Source organism: Ziziphus jujuba, chromosome 8, assembly GCF_031755915.1.
Source record: "Ziziphus jujuba cultivar Dongzao chromosome 8, ASM3175591v1".
NCBI lineage: Eukaryota > Viridiplantae > Streptophyta > Magnoliopsida > Rosales > Rhamnaceae > Ziziphus > Ziziphus jujuba.
In genome coordinates, this window is record NC_083386.1 from 29,067,731 (window position 1) to 29,088,443 (window position 20,713).

General features: G+C 32.0%; 2 protein-coding genes and 1 pseudogene across 3 annotated transcripts; 1 reads left to right on the forward strand and 2 right to left on the reverse strand.

Annotated features, from left to right (window-relative positions):
- Positions 1–116: 116 nt before the first annotated feature.
- Positions 117–1,938, forward strand: LOC107414967 (uncharacterized). Of its 2 annotated transcripts, XM_060819439.1 has the most exons (3): positions 117–286; positions 1,595–1,736; positions 1,771–1,938. In XM_060819439.1, exons 1-2 carry the CDS (start codon positions 164–166, stop codon positions 1,688–1,690), a joined length of 219 nt encoding a protein of 72 aa, XP_060675422.1. In that variant the 5' UTR covers positions 117–163; the 3' UTR covers positions 1,691–1,736; positions 1,771–1,938. The 2 variants fall into 2 exon arrangements, with proteins under 2 accessions (XP_060675422.1, XP_048325355.1); XM_048469398.2 differs by having other exon boundaries at positions 1,595–1,938.
- On the reverse strand, positions 1,721–6,281 carry LOC107414904 (LRR receptor-like serine/threonine-protein kinase GSO1). Its single transcript, XM_060819435.1, has 2 exons — positions 3,079–6,281; positions 1,721–2,949 (listed from the first exon to the last, which is right to left on the reverse strand). Exons 1-2 carry the CDS (start codon positions 6,128–6,130, stop codon positions 2,612–2,614), a joined length of 3,390 nt encoding a protein of 1,129 aa, XP_060675418.1. The 5' UTR covers positions 6,131–6,281; the 3' UTR covers positions 1,721–2,611.
- An 873-nt stretch (positions 6,282–7,154) lies between these two features.
- LOC107414905 (hevamine-A-like) lies at positions 7,155–19,658 on the reverse strand (annotated as a pseudogene).
- Between the last annotated feature and the right edge of the window lie 1,055 nt (positions 19,659–20,713).

Here is a 20,713-nt window from a genome sequence, read left to right on the forward strand (position 1 = left end):
GTCCAAGGAAAAAGACTGAAACGACTTCGTTTGGGGTAATTGATTTAGGCACAGGGAAAAGCGGTGCGTTTTAAACTTGTAGTAAACAGTGTCGTTTAAGACGAGGGCTATATACATCGAAAGGGGAAGAGGAGGAAGAAGAAGAAGAAGAAGAAGAAGGAAGATGGGTTACGTTCTGAGGGTGAGAGCTGCGTCATTCTTTGCAGGGGCAGCAACGGCGTCGTTTCTGGGGCTTTACATCCTTCACCATGATTACAAGGTTGCCCATGAAGCTATTTCCCAACAGGTACTGCCTCTGCTTTTTTTCATCTTTTCTTTTGTTATTTATTCTTTGCTCTATTCTCTCTTCCCAATTTCTGGGCTCAATTTTTTTTTTTTTTTTTTTTTTTTAAGTTCTCTTCTTTGTTTTTGCATTTGGGTATTCATCAACTTTTGTAGAAAATTTATGCTGATTTTGAATGTAGTTGTTAATGAATATTTGTGTCAGAAATACCCATTTTTCGCGACTTGAAATTTAGCGTAAATCTTTAGATCATAGAAAAATAAATAAATTAATGAAAATGAAAATTTCCTTGTAAAATGATTCTCTGTTTGTCTTTAATAATGATTACTTTCAATGCATACCATTGCGAAAGCTGGTATAAGAGCCATAATTTTAGCTACAATTGGAGTTAGATAAGAGGAAGAATCATTTTAATTTTGCTTAAATAATATGATGAATTAGCTTCTAAATTTGCTTATTATGTTCACAATAAGTTGATTTATTGGAACTTTCTTACGCATCTAATATATTAGAATTCCATATTTAAGATTTGGGTTTTTTGGTATTAACGTGTCATGGTTTTTTGCGAATGGGTTAATGCTCTGGTTTTCTGATGTTAGTTATGGTAGATTGTTTCCAAGATAAGTGTTTAATGGTTAGTCTATCATTTCTGTGGCTTGTACCTTGTTGGGTATTCAGAAGGTCTAATACACACACACACACACGCACAACCAAAAAAAAAAAAAAAAAAAAGAAGAAGAAGAAATACTTTATCAACTCTTAGCAATCTTCTCCTCTGATGATGAGAAACTTGTTAACGAAAGTATATAGTGTAATATTAAGCAGAAGATCTGTTGGCAAAAACGGTGTGCTTAGATATCACTGTGAGCATTTGTGGGTCCGTCAATGGTGGTGTTTGTGATATCTAATGATCTGGGGTTCATTTTCGTTGTTTGATGAGGAACTTTTGCTTGTATTCCAGATTAAAGCTGTTTTAGTGCATTGGCAAGTGCATAATCTGTTCAATGTTATTCCTACTTAGATTTGAATAAGGATGTTTTGTTTCTTAGTAGATGGAAAAGAAAAGAATAATATAATGTTGGATATTAGGATGATTAGATGGTTTCAACTTAAAAGTCTGTCTTTTGTTCTGCTAGTTATCTCTGAATAAAGGAATTAATAAACAAACTTTTTTGTTCATTTTAAATTGCTTAGTGTCCTTATGCCAAATTCACGAGACAATTTCTATTTTTTGGTCTTTGTTGTTTTGGTTTTGGATTTCCTTTTTTACGTGGTACTTATCTTGGAATTTTGTTGTCTCTGGTTTTCCAGATGAAAGGTCTTCATGAGTCACTGGATAAAAGGATTTCGGCTTTGGAAAGGTTGAAACAAAATGAAGATCCACAGCCTGCAGCAGCAACCGAGTAGATGTCTTAAGAATGCTTCTTCAGCTTGATGTTGTGAATCCAAAAGAATATATATATATATATATATATATATATATATATATATATATATTCACTCTGGAAGTGGCATCTTTGTAGTTTCTTCTTTCTAATAAAAAAATCATGATTGCTCGCTCTGTGTATGATACAGTCCGTTGAGTTAACAAATTACTAGAGACTCAAATATCTACGTTTTGGTATGAGATGGAAGTTGGTATTCGTTTGAATTTATTCTGAGCATTCAAAAGTAGCTGTGCTGATTAGTGGTTTATTACAGGAGAATGCCATAAGGAGTTTTTTGACGATAGTGAAACCATACCACTAGATGCAAGTCTTCCATGACTAAAAATTAGAGTTCTTTGACGATAGTGAAACCATACCACTAGATGCAAGTCTTCCATGACTAAAAATTTACTTTGGAAAAATAGATTCATTTTGATTTATGATCTTGAGCTGTGCTGATTAGTAGTTTGTATAGGAGAACAGATAAGGAGTTCTTTGATGATGCTGAAACCATACCACTCGACGCAAGTCTTCCATGAGTATAGATTTACTACTGGTAAACACTCATTTTGATGTATGATTTTAAGCTGTTTAACAGTTGAGACATATTTTAGCAGAAACAGCTTGTGTATCTAAATTCTCAAAATCTGCAAATAAACCCTCTAATGCCATACATGAATTAAGCAATGAACTCTTGAAGCCTTGGTGAAATTGTTGTTGTTTTGTTTGCGATATCAGAGATCAGTTTGCTCATAATCCCCATTTGGGAGCTAAAGAATGCTTCTGTTTGGGAACTTGTTTATGATTGTTTCTTCTCCAGAGGTTATGTTATAACGATGTGAAAGTTGCAATAAATAACAAAATTGAATCAGAAGCTATAGCTTTGAAATTCATCAAATATTTAGAGTCTTTCATGCTTATCATTCATCTTGATAAGGTATCCTACAACATTTCTCATTGAAGGCCTCCTGTCTGCGGCTGTTTCAGTGCATTCAAGTGCCAGGTCTAACAGCATAAGTGCCTTTTGTTGTTCATCTCCATCCCAATAACTGATTTCCTCATCGAAGAACCAATCAAAATCATTATTTTCCTTCAGATTCTTCCTTGTCCAGGAAACAATATCAAGGCCTTCTTCAAAGCTTGGATCAACTGGCAATTTTCTGCACAGAAGCTCAAGCAAAATGACTCCGTAGCTGTATACATCACACTTCTCTGTGACCCGAATTGAACATGCATTTTCTGTTAATGTAAATGAAAAACACAAGCAAGAAGATAAAATAGCGTAAGATATTGATATGAAAGCTTTGAGATTTAAAAAAAAAAAACAAAAAAACAAAATTAAGGCCATTATACTAATTTGTTGACCACCTGGTGCTATATAACCCAGAGTTCCTACAATTGCAGACCTGGTGGAGCTTGAATCTGAGTCATTAATCCATTTTGCCATCCCAAAATCTCCAAGCTTTGGTTCCATATCAGAATCCATCAAAATGTTATCTGATTTCACATCCCTATGAATAATTTGAGGTACACAATCATGGTGAAGGTAAGAAAGGCCTTGTGCAATACCAAAAGCAATTCGATATCGAGATTCCCAGTCTAAAGCCAGACAAGGATCAGTACAGTGAAGTACATCAAAAAGGGTTCCACCAGACATGTATTCAGTCACAATGCAACCATATCCGTCTTTGATGCAATAACCTGCCATTCTCACTACATTTCTATGTCTAACCAAGCTCAAAGTCCTCATCTCATGGTTAAAGTTTCCATCAGATAAATTCACCTTTTTGATTGCCCATTGCTTTCTGGTGTCTAGAGATTCTGTCCGGTAAACTGTTCCATGCTTTCCTCTGCCAATCACATACTTATCACTCCATCCTTCGGTCGCAAGCATGATATCTTCAAACTTTAAATCCTTTGGTAAATGTTCACTTTTTGCTTGACATTCATGTAGAAGAGATTCACCGCCATTATATTTCTTTCCAAGACCTCGAACCATTAATATGTAAACCACAATGCAAAGAAGTGCCACTGAGATAACAACACCAATAACCACACCAGCAACTACTTGGCCTCTAGTTGGAGCACCTCTAGTCTCCTTGCAATATTTTGCTTCAATATCTAGCAAGCAAAGTTCAGGGTTCCCAAGAAAAGAACTTGGATAAGAAGCTACCAGTTTTAGCCAAGAAGGAGGGAGTTTTCCGGTGAAGTAATTGAACGATATGTTGACAAAGGTAAGAGAGATCATGTCGCTCAGCTCATTTGGTAACTCGCCCGAGAAACTGTTGCTCGAAAGATCAAGAATTTGTAACTTGTCTAGATTGCCAAGGCACCCTGGGATTTTACCGGAGAGCATATTATGGCTCAAGTTTAGAATTGAACTGAAATGGTGGAGTTCACCTAGACTGCAAGGAATGAAGCCTTCAAGCATGTTGCTACCTAGCTGCAGTTCGATGAGACTGTGGAGGGCAGATAAAGTTTCAGGAATGGGTCCACTGAGTTTGTTTTCTTGAAGGAGGAGACTTTGCAATTTCGGAAGTGGTGTGATCTCAGAGGGAATGTTTCCTGAAAGATGATTCTTGCTGAAATCCAGCTTGATCAAGTTTGTGCATTTACCAAGCTCAGAGGGGATGCTTCCTGTTAGTCTGTTTGAAGAAACTTTAAAAACCTGAAGATTCTGAAGCTTTCCGATATCTGGAGGTATAGAACCAGATAATCTGTTTCCAGATAAATCAAGCATAGTGAGATTCTTCCAATAACCAAATACTGATGGTATCCCTCCTTGAAGCAAGTTATCTCGAACTTGTAAGAAAGAAATTCGAGAGTTCTGAATCAAATCATCTGGTATAATACCTTGCAGAAGATTGTTACTAAGAATCACTCTCTTGAGAGATGAGCATGTTCCAATTTCTGCTGGAAAACTCCCATTGAAACGGTTATCTCCTAGAGCCAAAACTGAAAGTCTATTGCCTGTGCATATACTAGAAGGAATTGGTCCATAGAGCAAATTACCAGTCAAATCCAGTTTAACAAGACCAGGAGAATTTTTTTCCCCAAGCTGGGATGGAACCTCTCCTGTGAGACTGTTGTGGGCTAAAGACAAAAAGGTGAGTTTCTTCAAAAGGCTTATCTCTGATGGGATTATACCAGTCAAGTTGTTGTCATACAGAGCCAACTCCACAAGGCTGCTCAAAGCCCCTATTTTCTTTGGAATAGTGCCTTTGATGCTGTTATTGAACATAAATAGAACCTTAAGCTTTTCAAGGTTGCAAATTTCTTGGGGAATTATCCCTCCAATGAAGTTATTCTGAAGCCTAATTTCAGCAAGTGAACTGCAATTACCCAACTCAGGTGGTAAAGAGCCATCAATCATGTTATCAAAGAGAAACAAAAAGTTCAAATCTTTGAGATTTCCAATTGAACGAGGAATCTGACCCACCAGACTATTTGCTGAGATAACTAGTGTAGTTAACTGAAGGCACTGTGCAATGCTCTCAGATATGGTTCCATTAAGCTTGTTCCCAGAAAGAACTAGCTCTTGTAATTTTCTAAGACCCCACAAAGACTCTGGGATTTCCCCTTCAAGATTGTTTGCATCAAGATAAAGAACTTCAAGTTGCAAAAGACCTTTAAAGATCTCCGGAGGAATAACACCTTCCAATTTGTTATGGGACGCTATAAACGTAGAAAGATTGTGGCAATTGCTTAGACTACGAGGTATAGATCCCGAAAAAATATTCTCGTGAATCCAAAGATCCAACATTGCACATGAAATTGGAAAATCTGGCAAAGACCCAGTTAAGTTATTTGTATTCAGATACAAAAACTTCAAATTTGGAAGTGTAAACATTTCACTTGGAACCTGCCCTCTCAAGTAATTGTTGTGAAAACCAACGTATTCAAGCTTGATGCAGAAGCTTACCTCAGCAGGAATATTACCAGACAGAGAGTTATAGCCCAAATCAAGACGTAGTAGCTTCTTGGATTGGAAAAGCTCGGGAGGGATTCGGCCTTTAAGGCCATTGTCATTGAGAAGAATGGTATTGAGCTTGCCACAGTTTCCAAGCAACTGAGGGATTCCACCAGTGAAATTGTTACCGCTTAGATCAAGAGACAGCAAAAGTTTATGCTGGCAGAGATAGGGAATGGAATTGTTCAAAATGCCGGACAGACCAAACCCAGAAAGGTTTAAGGCCTTGACTTGATATTGAAAGGTGCTGTTTGGATAGCAAGAAACTCCTTCCCATTGACATGGAGAAGGAGAATTGGACTGATTCCACGGCAAAAGATGATGGGAATATATAGGAAGGCTGTCATAGAACTGTAATAGGTAAACGGCAGTTGGAGACAATGAGACTGATGATGCAAGAAGAAAACTGAACAGGGAGAAAGATATATAAAACAAGCCTAGCAAGGACATGGTAAAATATTGCTGAACTTAGAACGTAATTTTTTTTTTTTCCTTGTTTTATTTGCCAGGGAAAAAAAAAAAATGAATCTTCTTTTAATACATGATGCTAAAAGTTTTGTAACTTGCGGTCTTGATGGGTTTTTACAATCTTTAATGAAGGTGTCGGATGCTTTATTGGAGTCGGTGCATGGGAACAGACACCAACATGGTAGTTTGGTCGTTTTCTGCAACTTTAAGATTAGAATATTGATTGAATTAATGTTAGACTTTAAATCAAAGAAAACTAAAGCAAAAAAGAAAAAAAAAAAAAAAAAAAAACGATTCTATGATGGGATACAGGTTGTTAAGAACGTGAAGGTGAACTTGATTATTCACCAAAATGGAAAAAATGAAGATGGACTTGTTTTTAAGGAAGTGTGAGGTATAGCATAATGACCTTCCTCTAAAGATGTCCAAGAATAAGGGCCACTACTAGTCATAACCATTGTTTCCTTATACTTTATTTTTATTCTATTGGAAACAGACACATGATTGAATTAGATCAAATTCAAAAAATAGTATTAAATTGAACATAATATACGTTTTAAGTTATTAGAACCGTAATCCAGATTAGGTTGAATTATACATTATAATGCAACAAGTTTCATTGCCAATACCCATTTTCGTATATTTTTCTACTTGTAAGAATGAAAAATGAACGTGTAGCATCGCCCATATTTATAAAAGAAATATTTTTACACAATATATGAGTGGTATAATGTAATAAGCCATTTGAGCTTATCATCAATTTATCAACATAATAATAAAAATAAAAATAAAAATAATAATAATAAAAAAATCTTATCATCAAGAAAAATTACCACCACCACATGTGAAAATCATAAATGATATCCATAGTATATATTTAATTAAATTGGCACAAGTTTGTTATTCCACAAAAATATTAAAATAAACATTTCCAACCAATTTTTATTCAAAGAAGAGTGATACACAGTAGTACCCAATTTATTTGGTACCATATAGAATTGTTTCAGGGCACAAGTCACTCATTCATACATATACATATACGGTTGGTAATGGTGGATTATTATTCATACATACGCATCGACGGTAATAGTAGATTTGCATTCTTAATATAGGGGTAAATGATGAGACTGTATCCATTCAGAACATCATATACCTGGACCATAACATCACACCTCCATACTTGGGCGACTTTTTTTATCTCCGGAAGAACTTTATTTATCAGCACATCAGGTGGGATGTACCCGCTTCCGGCATCGGGGGACGCCAGTAACCCCATAAACAGCTTCTCTTTAACCTTAAGCGACGGAGCCCAATCATTATTCCATGAATTTAAAAGCTTACTTATATCACCATCAGTACTATTATACTGACACGGAGGATTGTTATAAAACTGAACCCAAATAGAGTCGAAAAGCCCCGTTTTAATGGCTGCATCAAGATGATGATCAGGATAGAAACATTGAGGAGCTGCTGACAAATAGTAGGTTTTTGTTGTTTGCTGGTCATATAATTCCTTCAAGGCACGTGCAAGATCGTCATAATATAGGTTGGATCCAAGCTCGACGTTGAAATCTACGCCATCCAAAACAGCATCTCCAAAAGGGCGTGTAGCATATGGGTTGTTACCACCCAGATAGGGATCCCATATTTCTTTTGCAACATTTTTGGCATCCTCAGCAGATGTTAGATCATAATTTCCAATAGCTCCTTCGATGGAGAGGAGGACTTTAATGCCCTTGCTCTGACAAGTCTTTATTTCTGGCCCAAATTTGATGCAAGTATTCCACGCTGGGTCACAGTGACCTGCGAGGTTGAGTAACAGGTCTCGGTCAGCGCCAAATTGGACAAGAAAGGCAATGTTTACGTAAGCATAGTGGCCAGTATTGCAGGCTTGGGCTTTCCTTCGTAGCCGTTTTTACCCCAGTAGATGGCTATGCCACCTTCACCAGCCTCAGAGATTTGGATTATGGCCGAGGATAAGATCAGGCAAGCCAGTAGAAGCCTAGGATAGGATCAGGCAAGCCAGTAGAAGAAGTTTGGCTTGAAGAGCCATTTTTTTACTACAAATATTATCAATATGTGAATCAAATGCTTGGTATGCCATTTGCCAAGGTTGGCGTCCATTTTTATAGTGAGGTTTTGAGTGCCAAATTGTAATATTATTGAATTCTAGCTCTCATTTAGTAGCCCTCCAGGTGGATCCATGGATGTGGAGATTTGAGGAAGGGTACGAACATATCAAATAAAACACATGCTTAAATCGTTGGAATTGTTTATTTGTTTTATAACGTAGAAAAGTAGTCGCCGTTTTGTTTTCTTTTTTTTTTTTTTTTTGGTTTTTATAATGTCTTCAGTTGTCCTTCATTATTGTACCATCAATAGCACCCGGCACCTTTAAAAGCATATATTTGTCTGTTTATTAATTACCCTATAAGTCGAAGAAGAAAAAAAAAAAAAAAAAAAAAAAAAAACCTTATAGGCATCACCACCCGCGTGTCATGATTAACCATTCCAGTTTTTCTTTTTCCTTTTTTTGTTTTTTGGCTTTTCTTACCGAAGAAATAAATTTATTCCACAAATTTTTAATTATATTTATAAGATTATTCTTATTTCTTACGCCTACTAAAACACTAAAACTGACAATTGATAAGTGTAGGTTTAGCAAAAAGGAAGAAAAAAGAATATGAAATACATATATATATATATATATATATATATATATATGGTAAGATGCAAATTAAACTTTTAACATCAAAGTTAATATTAAAATTTTCTTTTTCAATTTTTAAATCTCATACTTTAACGAATCTATGCACATTTTTTTAAAATTGAAACACCTTGTTCAATTTTTTAGTATATAAAGCATCAATTTGTGGTATTTCATTATTCAACAAAAATAAAAAAATAAAAAAAAAATATTGGTTTCACTGTTGCTTTGTTTTTTATCGTACCGACTCCAATCAAAACTTTTTTTTTTTTTTTTTTTAAATACAGCCAGCAGATCAATGGATAGGATCCTGGCCGTCAGGACCATCCTCCAATCTAGTTTCAAACACATTCAAAGACAAGCATGACAGCTTTATTCCCTATTATTGGAGAAAAAGTGCAACTAAATTGACGATTGCAAACAAGACATGCTTAACCTCATCTAGAATAAAACATTCACTTCCTCATGAGAAAATCAACCAATATAACTCACAAGATGGCTGAATTAGCTATTCTTCAAAAAAAAAAAAAAAAAAAAAAGCGTGGATCAGGTCCTCCATTTGCGATTAAAATATACTAGTAGCATACTAAAATCGGAGCTGAGAATAGAAAATTATGGTAAAAACAAGATACGATCTGGACTGATCAACGAGTTCATAGTTGACTTATTATTTACATAGATTTTGGTATTGATCTATGTGTTATATAAAAGTGCTTATCGATACAAGTTTATAGATTGGCGGCAAGTTTAATTTGGATTTGTGATTGAAAAGTTACGAATTTGTGATATTATATCTATTTTTCTTTCCCAGGACGATTTTACCGGGCATTGAAATATTCAAAAGAGTTTTTTATTTGTGCCATGTGTCATCGGTTGGGATCCACCACGTGTCAAGTTTATAAAATGTCACGTGTCATCCCTAATAAGTATATTATTATATTATTATTAGTTTATTTTATTTTATTTTTTTATTATTATTTATCACTAATGTTGGTGTTAATTATTATTGTAATCGCAATTAGTAATTGTTGAAATTATTAAAATTGTTATTGTAGTTATTAATGTTTCTATTATTTATTTATTTATTCATTATTGCTATCATCATTATTATTATTTGTTTTTTTTATTATTATTATCATCATCATCATTATAATTATTATTTTTACTGTCATTTATTATTATTATTATTATTATCACCATCATCATTATCATCATCATCATCATCATCATTATTATCATACGGTACCTTCGGACAAGTATAATAGTCCTTAGGCAAGTGGTACCTTTTAGACAGGTGAAACAGCCTTTGGACTGGTATAGTTATGTAATATCCCTTGAGCAAGTAATAGCCTTTGATCAAGTATGATAGTTCTCAGACAGATATGGTTATATTATAATTCTCAAACAAGTTATATTACTACTATTATTATCATTAAAATGATTACTATTATTATTGTTAATGTGGTGGTTGTTTTGTTACATTTTTTTATATATTGTGCAATGGTATATTTATAAAACGATATTAAAATGTATTTGAAATGTATGGCACCAAGTGGGTGGTGTGGGCAAATGCAAAATAAGAAGATATTTGTGTCGTTATTTAGTTGTTCCTCCTGTCTACATAGGTATCATATCTTTACTTTTATTATCAAAGTTCTAAAAACTTGTGAAATTATTTATAGAAAGGTGGAAAGAATAAGGTAATACTATATAAAAATATATTTTCGTGCAGATAGTTTTTGAAGCATGCTATATTCTTAAGGGGTATACAGTTGAATTTTCTATAGAACGGTTTGATAGGTTTTTTCTGGAATAAAGACTTATCTAGGCTTCTAAAAAAGGATCTTGAATAGGTTCCAGCATTAATACTTAAATACAATAATGTTATTTGTAATATTATTGGATATTCTCGTATAGTGTTGATGATGAAAGGAGCACTCCTGAAAGGAGGGCAGAAATGGAGATGGACGTTGGTGGTCCTAGTCCTCCCATGATTCGGAGGATTCTTGGATGTAGAAATTAGAAAGCGGCTGGTATAGCAAAAAGTATGGTCTCCTTAATATTGTAGCATCGATATTTAACACCTCGCCTGCAACTAGTACATTGAAATTCCTATATTTCTGCTATCAATTAGCATAGTACAACTACGGTAATGCTCTTTGCCATTTATCCAGTTTTTTATTATTATTATATTTATTTTATTTATTTATTTTTGGCTTTACTCGGCGACAAAAAAAATTCATTCTACAAATTAATTTTTAATTCTACCTATAAGATTGTTACTATTGTTAAGACCAGGGAAACAAATATCGTCGAGATGGTGGAAATATCGACGACAGTTTCCGTTGTCGACTGCGTTCGACACCGACAATGAGAGGGGGGGGGGGGGAAGAAGTTTCTTGCACGCGTGTCGTCGACTTATTGCTGGAATCGATGGAAGTCGACGGAATCGTCCATTGTCGGTGAAGATTTAGGGTTTTGGGTGGATAACGTGGAAAGATCAGCCGGTTGTTAACGGGAGAAGGTGGAAATTTCTGGAATACGTCAGCTAGACTGGTTGGGTGTGTTTGTGTTGATTTGTGTGTGTGTTTGGTTTGTGGTAATCAGCCGGAAGGGAGAAGAACTGAAGGTGGGAAGAGATGGGGGGATACACAGAGAAAAGAGAAGAGAAGAGAAGAGAAAGAGGAGAGTGCCGTTGGGAATTTTGTTGTTTGTTTGTTTGTTTTTTTTTTTTTTTTGTGTTATTGGCTTGAAAAAAAAACTGTGATGTAAGGGTTGAGATCGGCTGAGAATGGAGAAGTTTGAAGAAATGACCGGCCGAGAAGAGAGAAGAGGGAAAAGAGAGGGCCGACCGGAAGGGAAAACTGAAGGGGGGAAGAGATGGGAGGATACACAGAGAAAAGAAGAGAAGGGAGAGGGCCGAAATTGGGAATTTTTTTTTTTTTTTGGTTGTTATTGGCTTGAAAAAAAAAAAGTGAATGAAAGTGTGAAGGCCGAAATTGAGGAAATAAAATGTGAATGATAATGCATGAATGAATGTGCAATGCAGAAATGATTGATTGTTTTGATTTTTTTTCAAAATATTAATCGAATAGGATATCGAAAGTATAGGAAAAAAATTTGAAATGAAAAAAATAATAAGTTTACAGCTGTGAATTCACATGTTCGACTGAAAAAGTAAAGTGATAGAAAAAAAAATCACAAGAAAATTGCAGAAACAAATAATACAATGAGAGAATTGCGGGGAGAAATAATAAAATAAAATTATTATAGGCAAGTACGTTGCTGTTTTTTTTTTTTTTTTTTTAACTTTAAAAGTACAAACATTTACGAGACAACTTATTTTTTAGTGGTTTATGAGGTAAGGAAATGAGTGTAGTATAAGAATGCGTGTATAACAGCTCAACCATATTTTGATATTTTGAATCTTTCTGTTTCAGCATAAATCATAGAGAGAGTAAACATAAAGTTTCAGAAAAATGAAATTAAGTGCACGCGAAGTTTTCACTGACGTAATTAGTTTTTAATCTTCTTTTTTTTTTTATTCAACATTTATATTCATAAAAGGAAGAACTTTTAAAAGATCCACGTTAGAAAAAAAGTCTCAATTCACAATTTCTTGATCCTCAAAAGTAAGTATTTTAATAACAAATATTGTTAAAATTGTGCTTATTATTTAATAATTTCTAATTATTATTGTTATTATTCTTATTTTGGTGTGAATTAATTTTATATTTTATTCACTTATAAATAATTTGTTATATTTATAGAATATTTTATGATTATTGTATTCTAATTATTGTATTTTTATATAATTTTATTATATTAATTATTTCATATATAAAAAATTATATTCTAAATTAAAAATTTACAGTTTCCGTAACTTTATCGATATTTCCGTAAAATTATATCTTCGACATTTCCATCAATATCGATATTTTCTTCACTGGTTAGGACAAACTAAAACTAATAAAATGAAATTTCATTTTTCTAACAGGAACAAGAAAATGAGTTAGTGTTATATTTCTCATGTTGCATCACTACCCTCTGTTAACTAATTCTTCCATCCCAACTTGAACTACCTCCGGCATACATATTAGTTCCCTTGGCTTTGTTTGAGTTTGACCAATGGTGAAATTGACCAATGCTAATTATAAAAATTATCTATAATTAAGCCTGTAAATTAAAACAATAGCAGTTAAGTATCACACACCAATGACCATGTACATACTTTAATGGGGAAACGTTGGATGCTACAGACAGGATTTATATAATAATTTTTTTGTAGAAATAAATTATATATATATTTTACAAATTGGGTGGAGGGATTTAGATCCAAATCAAAATTTGAAATGTATTTTTAATCGATTTATCATTGAGCCCAAGGTATGAATATAAGACAGATTTTTAACAAACAACATGATAATTTAATAAATAAATTTGGATTTACATACTTTGATATGATATGAAAGCTCAAGAAGGCCGGGAAAAAAGGAAAATGACACAAATACATTATGACATTATGACATGACACAGACACAAATACATTACCAAAATCAATCTAGTTTGGTAATTAGTATATTATTTTATGTATCACCGGCAGTGACCGCATACTTTAATGGCTGTGCAGGAAAAGGCCGAAAACGACGTGGCAACAGATTGGATCACTCTCTATCTTCTTCTTTTTTGTCCTTTTGCAATAAATTATTTGACGCACGCAGGTTGTTAAATTAATGGTACCACATGGCAAAAATGGGATTGATGAAAGCTCAGATTAGCCAGAGCATTACTTGGTGGTCATTTCACTGTAAAACAAAGTGAAGGTTGTTGGCGTTCACTGTAGTACACTCTCAAAAGAAAATCAACTAATATTAGTAGAAAGAAAGCAGCTAGCTGAGTGTTGAGCCAAAGAAGGAACACAACTAAAACAAGGTCATAAATGGATGTGGACCATAATCTGGCAGATTCATGGATATGGAGACGATAAATATAGGGCCCGCTTAAAGCAGAGGTCACTAACGTTTACTCCTAGGGCTCGCTAGAAAAGGCTAAAATAAAAAATAAAAAAAATCTATATTGAAATTCAAAAAAAAAAAATTCAAATTTAATTAACAATATTTAATAAAAAAAAGTCTCAGATTAATTTTTGTCTAGGGTCTCTTGGAACGGCCTGTTATAGGACAGGTTTAAAATATATTATTTTTTAAAAAATATAATATTACTTAAATATTATTTTCTTGTATGTAAAATTTTAATTTATTTGTTAATATTTAATTTTATAATTATGATACTACTAATTATTAATTAAATATATATATTTGCATTAAATATTTTGATTTTAATATTTTAATATAATTATTATTTATTTAAAATTTTATAATTTATTTCTTTTTACAAATGGAGAGAAGGGATTTTAATCCAAATCAAACCTTACACTTGAAATGTACTTTTAATGAATTTATCATTGGATCAAAATTATAAGTATAATAAGTTTTATAATTGAATTAAATAAATTAAATGGGACTTTTAACATATTATATAATAATTTAATAAATAAGTTTAAATTTACAAAGTTCGAACTATATGAAAGCTTAGCAATCGGTGAAAAAACTTTTGGCATAAACACGATAAAAAATAACATAATGCGTTGCCAAACCTGATAGGTTTGGTAATTAATATAATGTTTTATGATGAATATTATAGCTGTAATCTATGACAACATACTTTAATGGCTGTGAAGAAGAAGGCCGAAAATGACAAGGCAACAGACTGGCTTGCTCTCTCCTTTTTTTTTTTCTTTTTGTCCTTTTTGTAATAAATTATTTGATGCATGTTTCATACAGGGACAAGTTTTTCAATGGATGCTACTTGGCAAAAATGGAATTAAGCTCCCTTTAGCCAGAGCATTAATTTGTGGTCATTTCACCGTTAAAATAGCAGTGATAAAAATATCAGTATTGACAGAAAATATAATTTTATAAAAATATTAATAAAAATATCGATATAGATAAAAATGTCGATAAAATTATAAAAACTATAAGTATTTAATTTAAAGTATAAATTTTTATATATAAGATCATTAGTATTATAAAATAATATAAAAATATAATAATTAGAATACAATGATAATAAAATACTTATCTAATTAGATATATATACTAAAATCTTATATATTATACAACAGAAATATTAATAATATTATTTATTTATTTATTTATTGTTTTTGAATAGATAAAATCAAATTAAATACTAAAATAATAAACAAAAAGATAAAAAGGAAGGATGTGTATTGAGATGCTACAATTCTGGAATCTTTAAAAACTTTAGATTTTCTAAAAAATCTGTAACTACAACTTAGCCGGTCCAGTTAATAGGTTGGATATTTAAGCATATGAAAAGCATATGAAAAAGTCCAATATAATATTATCATATTATTATTATATATTTATATATATATATATATATTTTTTTTCTTTCTTTTTCCTTTTTCCCCCACTTGGGAAAAATGATTTTTTTCTTTTCCTTTCTTCTGCTTCCTCTCTTCCCTTCGTCTTCTTCCTCCCTCTCTTTCTCTCTCTTCTCTCTCTTTATCTCTCTCTCTCATGGCATTTCTCTCCCACTCATTCTCTTTCTTTTTTTTTTTTTTTTTCTGCTTCTTCTTCACCTGTTCGGACAGCTCCTCTACTACACTCTTCTCTCTTTCTCATATCATAAACACACACATCCAGTCCGACCGAGATCTCCCAGAAATTTCCACTAACAACCGCCAACAATCCGCCTGTTTCTCCACATCATTTCCACCATATCCACCAAAAAATCGAAACCCTCATTGACATTGGACGATTCCGTCGACAAATCGGCGGCACCCAGGACATAAACTTCTTCCTCTCTATCGGTGTCGAAGGCGGCCGGCAACCGAAAGTACCGGCGATATCTCTACAGTTTCGTCGAATTTTGTTTCCTGCAAAATAGTTTGCTTTTGTTTTGTCTAGTTTTTTTTTTTTTTTTTTTTTGTGTTGTTGTTGTTGTTGTTGCTAAAAAGGGTGGGTTGTATTAACTAAGAAGAAGCAATAGTACAACGAAGACGATAACCACAGCCTCAACAAGTAGTTTGCAAACCACATTACCTCTACAAATTCACTGGATATTAGAAAAGGAGAAATCTGACCAGAAAAGTCATGCTTTTGTTTTGTCTAGTCGTGAACTTGATAATGTACTCATAAAATTATGAATTCAAAACCCGGAAAATTATTGTAAATAATAATAAAAAAAAAAAAATAGAAAAGTACCAACTCCTATCAAAACGTCCTCGCAAAAGAATCAACTAATATAACTCAAAAGATGGTTGATTTGACGAAAAAAATGTTATAAGCAAATTTTTCTTGCTAATACAATTGGACTTCTAATTTCTTTTCGATTTCACCTACAAAATTAATTCCAGCAGAGATATCTATCAAGAATTAGAAAAATAATAAGAAAAAATAAAAATAAAAATCTTCAGACATATACAGGAAGTGTTTCTTAGCTCAGTAACTATCTAATCTCGTAATAATAAAACTAAAATCTAAATTTTGGGTTTCATATCAAGATGCTTCGTTTCCTGCATCCTAGTGGACTGTTAGAATTTTATGTGGTACCATGTCTTAGAATATTTTTCATAAGAAAAAATAAATTTAATAAAGAAGCTGCAGACACTAAGTTGTTTACCAGTGGCATAAGTGCGATGTTATTATTTTATTTGTTGAAAGATGAAATATTATTTAAGTATGAATTATTGGCATAACTTTATGTACATATTAAAGTCTATATTAAAGTCTACATTCTAATAGTTAAAACTCTTTTAAACATTGGCAATTTAACATGGACAAAATAGATCTTTGTGTAACGATGTTGTAAACAGGACCATCTCAACCATTTTTTAGGCTCTAGGCAGAAAAAAATACTTGGGGCTAATATATTTTTTTTAAATATTAATTTTTAAAAAATAAATTTTTATATAAAATTTAATTTTCTGGCATTTTAATATGCAAAGTTACTAATTAAATTTTCATATTCAAGCTTGGATAATAAATCTTTCCCAATTAATAAAACTGTTAAATTATTTAATTTTTCTTGAGGCATTGTTGAGTGCAAATAAAAGTAGTATTTTATAAGCTATTTGTGCATTAGGAAAAGAATTTAATTTTTTTTTTATGATTTAGTATCTAAAGTGTCTTTTTTAAATTCTGAATTTATTATTTCTTTTAAAACTTTTCGTTCTAAAATAAATCCAACCATCAATATGACATAGTATGTCATGTTTTAAAAAGTTTTCAAAATTTAAACATTCTTCTTTTAGAAAATCATCACGAAGCAATTTTGATTTCTTTACATCATACAAAAAATTAAAATTATCTTCATATATCATAAACTGTTCAAACCTATTTTGAAGTGAAGAAATGACACAATCAACTATATAGTTAAAATAATTAATTTAAAAGATTCACCAAATAAGTCTCACCTAATTAGTTTCATTCGCAGCAAATTGTTTCTTTCTTCTAATTACATATTTTTCATAAAATTTTGGTTCTACATTCATTTCATTTGCAAGCTCTTTAGCAGAAATCATAACAAATATAAACTCATTTTTCTTTTATAGTCATTAAAAAAAGAAATAAGACATTTTAATTGATCTAATGCAATAGCAATGTTCATATCTTTATATTGTAAAAATTTACTAACAGTATCAACTGCAAACAATATATCATACCATATAATCATACCTAATAAAAATTCAAAATTTTCAATCTCACATGTTGCTAAAGAAATTGCTTCACTTTTTGTTTTAGGATCATTATTAGCTTTTGCTAGTTGATACGGAGCTTGATATTTTATTGCTTTAACACTTTTAAGATGACTTTCCTAATGTGTATGTAACAATGGTTTAAGAGTTAAATTAGAAACATGGTCTTGCAAAATTTTCTAAAAGAACAAACAAATTACAAATATTAACTTTTACTTAGATTAATTGGAATCAATATCTAGAAGAATAATTGGCTCAAATTAAAAAAACAATCATGTAAGAATTAAAATCTAATGAATTTAGTTGAATAAAAGATATAAAATATAAAATAAAAACATAAACTAGAGAAACATGAGGTACATATATATATATATATATATGATCGAATAACTACACCATGAATTCAAATAAAACAATATATATTGTATTAGAAGAATGATTAAAAATTCATTGAAATAAATAAAAACCAACAAGCTTATCTTATATTTTGGAACCCTCTAGGCTAGAATTGCAAATTAGTAGGTTGAATGTCAAAAATTAAACAGATATGAAAAATAAGTGAATGAGAAAAGAAGAAAAGAAGTGAGCAAGAAAAAAAACTATATAAACAAAAAGAGTATTTAATATATGATATTCTCTTTTTTACGGTTACAATCTAATTAATTATAAAAATAGAATACAAAAAGTTTTAGTTAAACTTTATTAGTGTTTTTTTTTAAAGATAAAAATAATTAAAGATAATTAACAATAAATGATCAATTAAAGATAATTTAAAATTTTAACAAAGTTAACTTTTTATGTTTCCAAAATAAATTAATAATTATCTTTTATTTAATAAATATTTTACTTGATACGTGTTCTTTTTCTAAGATAAAAATAATTAAAGATAATTAGCAATAAGTGATCAATTAAAGATAATTTAAAATTTTAACAAAGTCAACTTTTTATGTTCCAAAATAAATTAATAATTATCTTTTATTTAATAAATATATATATATATATATATTAAATTATCTTTTATTTAATAAATATATATGTATATATATATAATTTATAGGAAAAATATTTTTTGGGGGCCCTAATAAAATGGAGGCCCTAGGCGTGTGCCTTAGTGGCCTATGCCTTAAGCCGGGCCTTGTAAAATACCATTTAATTGGAATTTGAAAACTGATATCCATAAAGAAGTCAAAATTGTTAATAGATCTTAATTGTTGTAGTGCGTAATGAGGGTGTTTCCTTCCACCTTCATATCTATTGGCTGTGGGAAGTTACTCAAACATGGTCGATTATAGAATACCTACTCAGAAATTTATAACCTGTTCCATAACATCATACTTCCATGCATTGACATGTTCTTTATAGCTGGAAGAACTTGCTGGACGATCATCAGCCACAGGATGAACCTACTGCTCGGGACAGCGTCCTTACATGGACGTGCACGGGCCAGTAAGCCTAGAAACAGCTAGCTAAGTGTAGAGTCGATGAGAAGGAACACGACCACAACAAGGTCATTATTGGAGGTGGACCATGATCTGGCGGATTCATGGATATGGAGAAGATAAAGGCTACAAGGATCACAAATTCAAACACGTGCTTATAGGGCCGGCTTAAAGCATAGGCCTTGGTGCAAAAAAAAAAAAAAAAAAAATTCTATATTGAAATTTGTATTCAGATACAAAAACTTCAAATTTGGAAGTGAAAACATTTCACTTGGAACCTGCCCTCTCAAGTAATTGTTGGGACAACCAACGTATTCAAGCTTGATGCAGAAGCTTACCTCAGCAGGAATATTACCTGACAGAGAGACCCAAATCAAGACGTAGTAGCTTCTTGGATTGGAAAAGCTCAGGAGGGATTGGCCCTTCAAAGCCATTGTCATTGAGAAGAATGGTATTGAGCTTGCCACAGTTTCCAAGCAACTGAGGGATTCCACCAGTGAAATTGTTACCGCTTAGATCAAGAGACGGCAAAAGTTTATGGTGGCAGAGATAGGGAATGGAATTGTTCAAAATGCCCGACATACCAAACCCAGAAAGGTTTAAAGCCTTGACTTGATATTGAAAGGTGCTGTTTGGATAGCAAGAAACTCCTTCCCACTGACATGGAGAAGGAGAATTGGACTCATTCCATGGCAAAAGATGATGGGAATATATAGGAAGGCTGTCATAGAACAACAGGTAAACGGCGGTTGGATACAATGACACTGATGATGCAACAAGAAAACTGAACAGAGAGAAAGATATATAAAACAAGCCTAGCAAGGACATGGTAAAATATTGCTGAACTTAAAACATAATTTTTTTTTCTTGTTTTATTTGGCATGAAAAAAAAAAAAAAAAAAAAAAAAGAATCTTCTTTTAATACATGATGCTAAAAATTTTGTAACTTGTGGTCTTGATGGGTTTTTACCATCTTTAATGAAGGTGTCGGATGCTTTATTGGAGTCGGCGCATGGGAACAGACACCAACATGGTAGTGTGGTCGTTTTCTGCAACTTTAAGATTAGAATATTGATTGAATTAATGTTAGACTTTACATCAAAGAAAACTAAGGCCAACCAAAAAAAAAATAATAATTCTATGATGGGATAAAGGTTGTTAAGAACGTGAAGGTGAACTTGATTATTCACCAAAATGGAAAAGATGGACTTGTTTTTAAGGAAGTGTGACCAATAGCATAATGAGCTTCTTCTCAAGATGTCCAAGACTAAGGGCCACTACTAGTCATAGCCATTGTTTCCTTATACTTTATTTTTATTCTATGGGAAACAGACACATGATTTAATTAGATCAAATTCAAAAAATAGTATTAAATTGAACATAATATACGTTTAAGTTATTAGAACCGTAATCCAGATTAGGTTGAATTACACATTGTAATGCAACATGTTTCATTGCCAATACCGATTTTCCTATATTTTTCTACTTGTAAGAATGAAAAATGAATTTCTAGCTAAATGGGGTGACCAATCTTAGGGTTGAGGATATAAGAACCAAATAGTCCTCGATTAATTTGACTTTATGCAGTAGATTTTCAGTATATAAAAACTTCAAACTCAATGCTTTTTATTCATCAT

Coding starts and splice junctions, on each gene's coding strand:
- LOC107414967 (XM_048469398.2), top strand. CDS start 164: ATGGGTTACGTTCTGAGGGTGAGAGCTGCGTCATTCTTTGCAGGGGCA. Junction 287..1,594: donor ATGAAGCTATTTCCCAACAG/GTACTGCCTCTG, acceptor CTGGTTTTCCAG/ATGAAAGGTCTTCATGAGTC.
- LOC107414904 (XM_060819435.1), bottom strand. CDS start 6,130: ATGTCCTTGCTAGGCTTGTTTTATATATCTTTCTCCCTGTTCAGTTTT. Junction 2,950..3,078: donor TCTGGGTTATATAGCACCAG/GTGGTCAACAAA, acceptor TTACATTAACAG/AAAATGCATGTTCAATTCGG.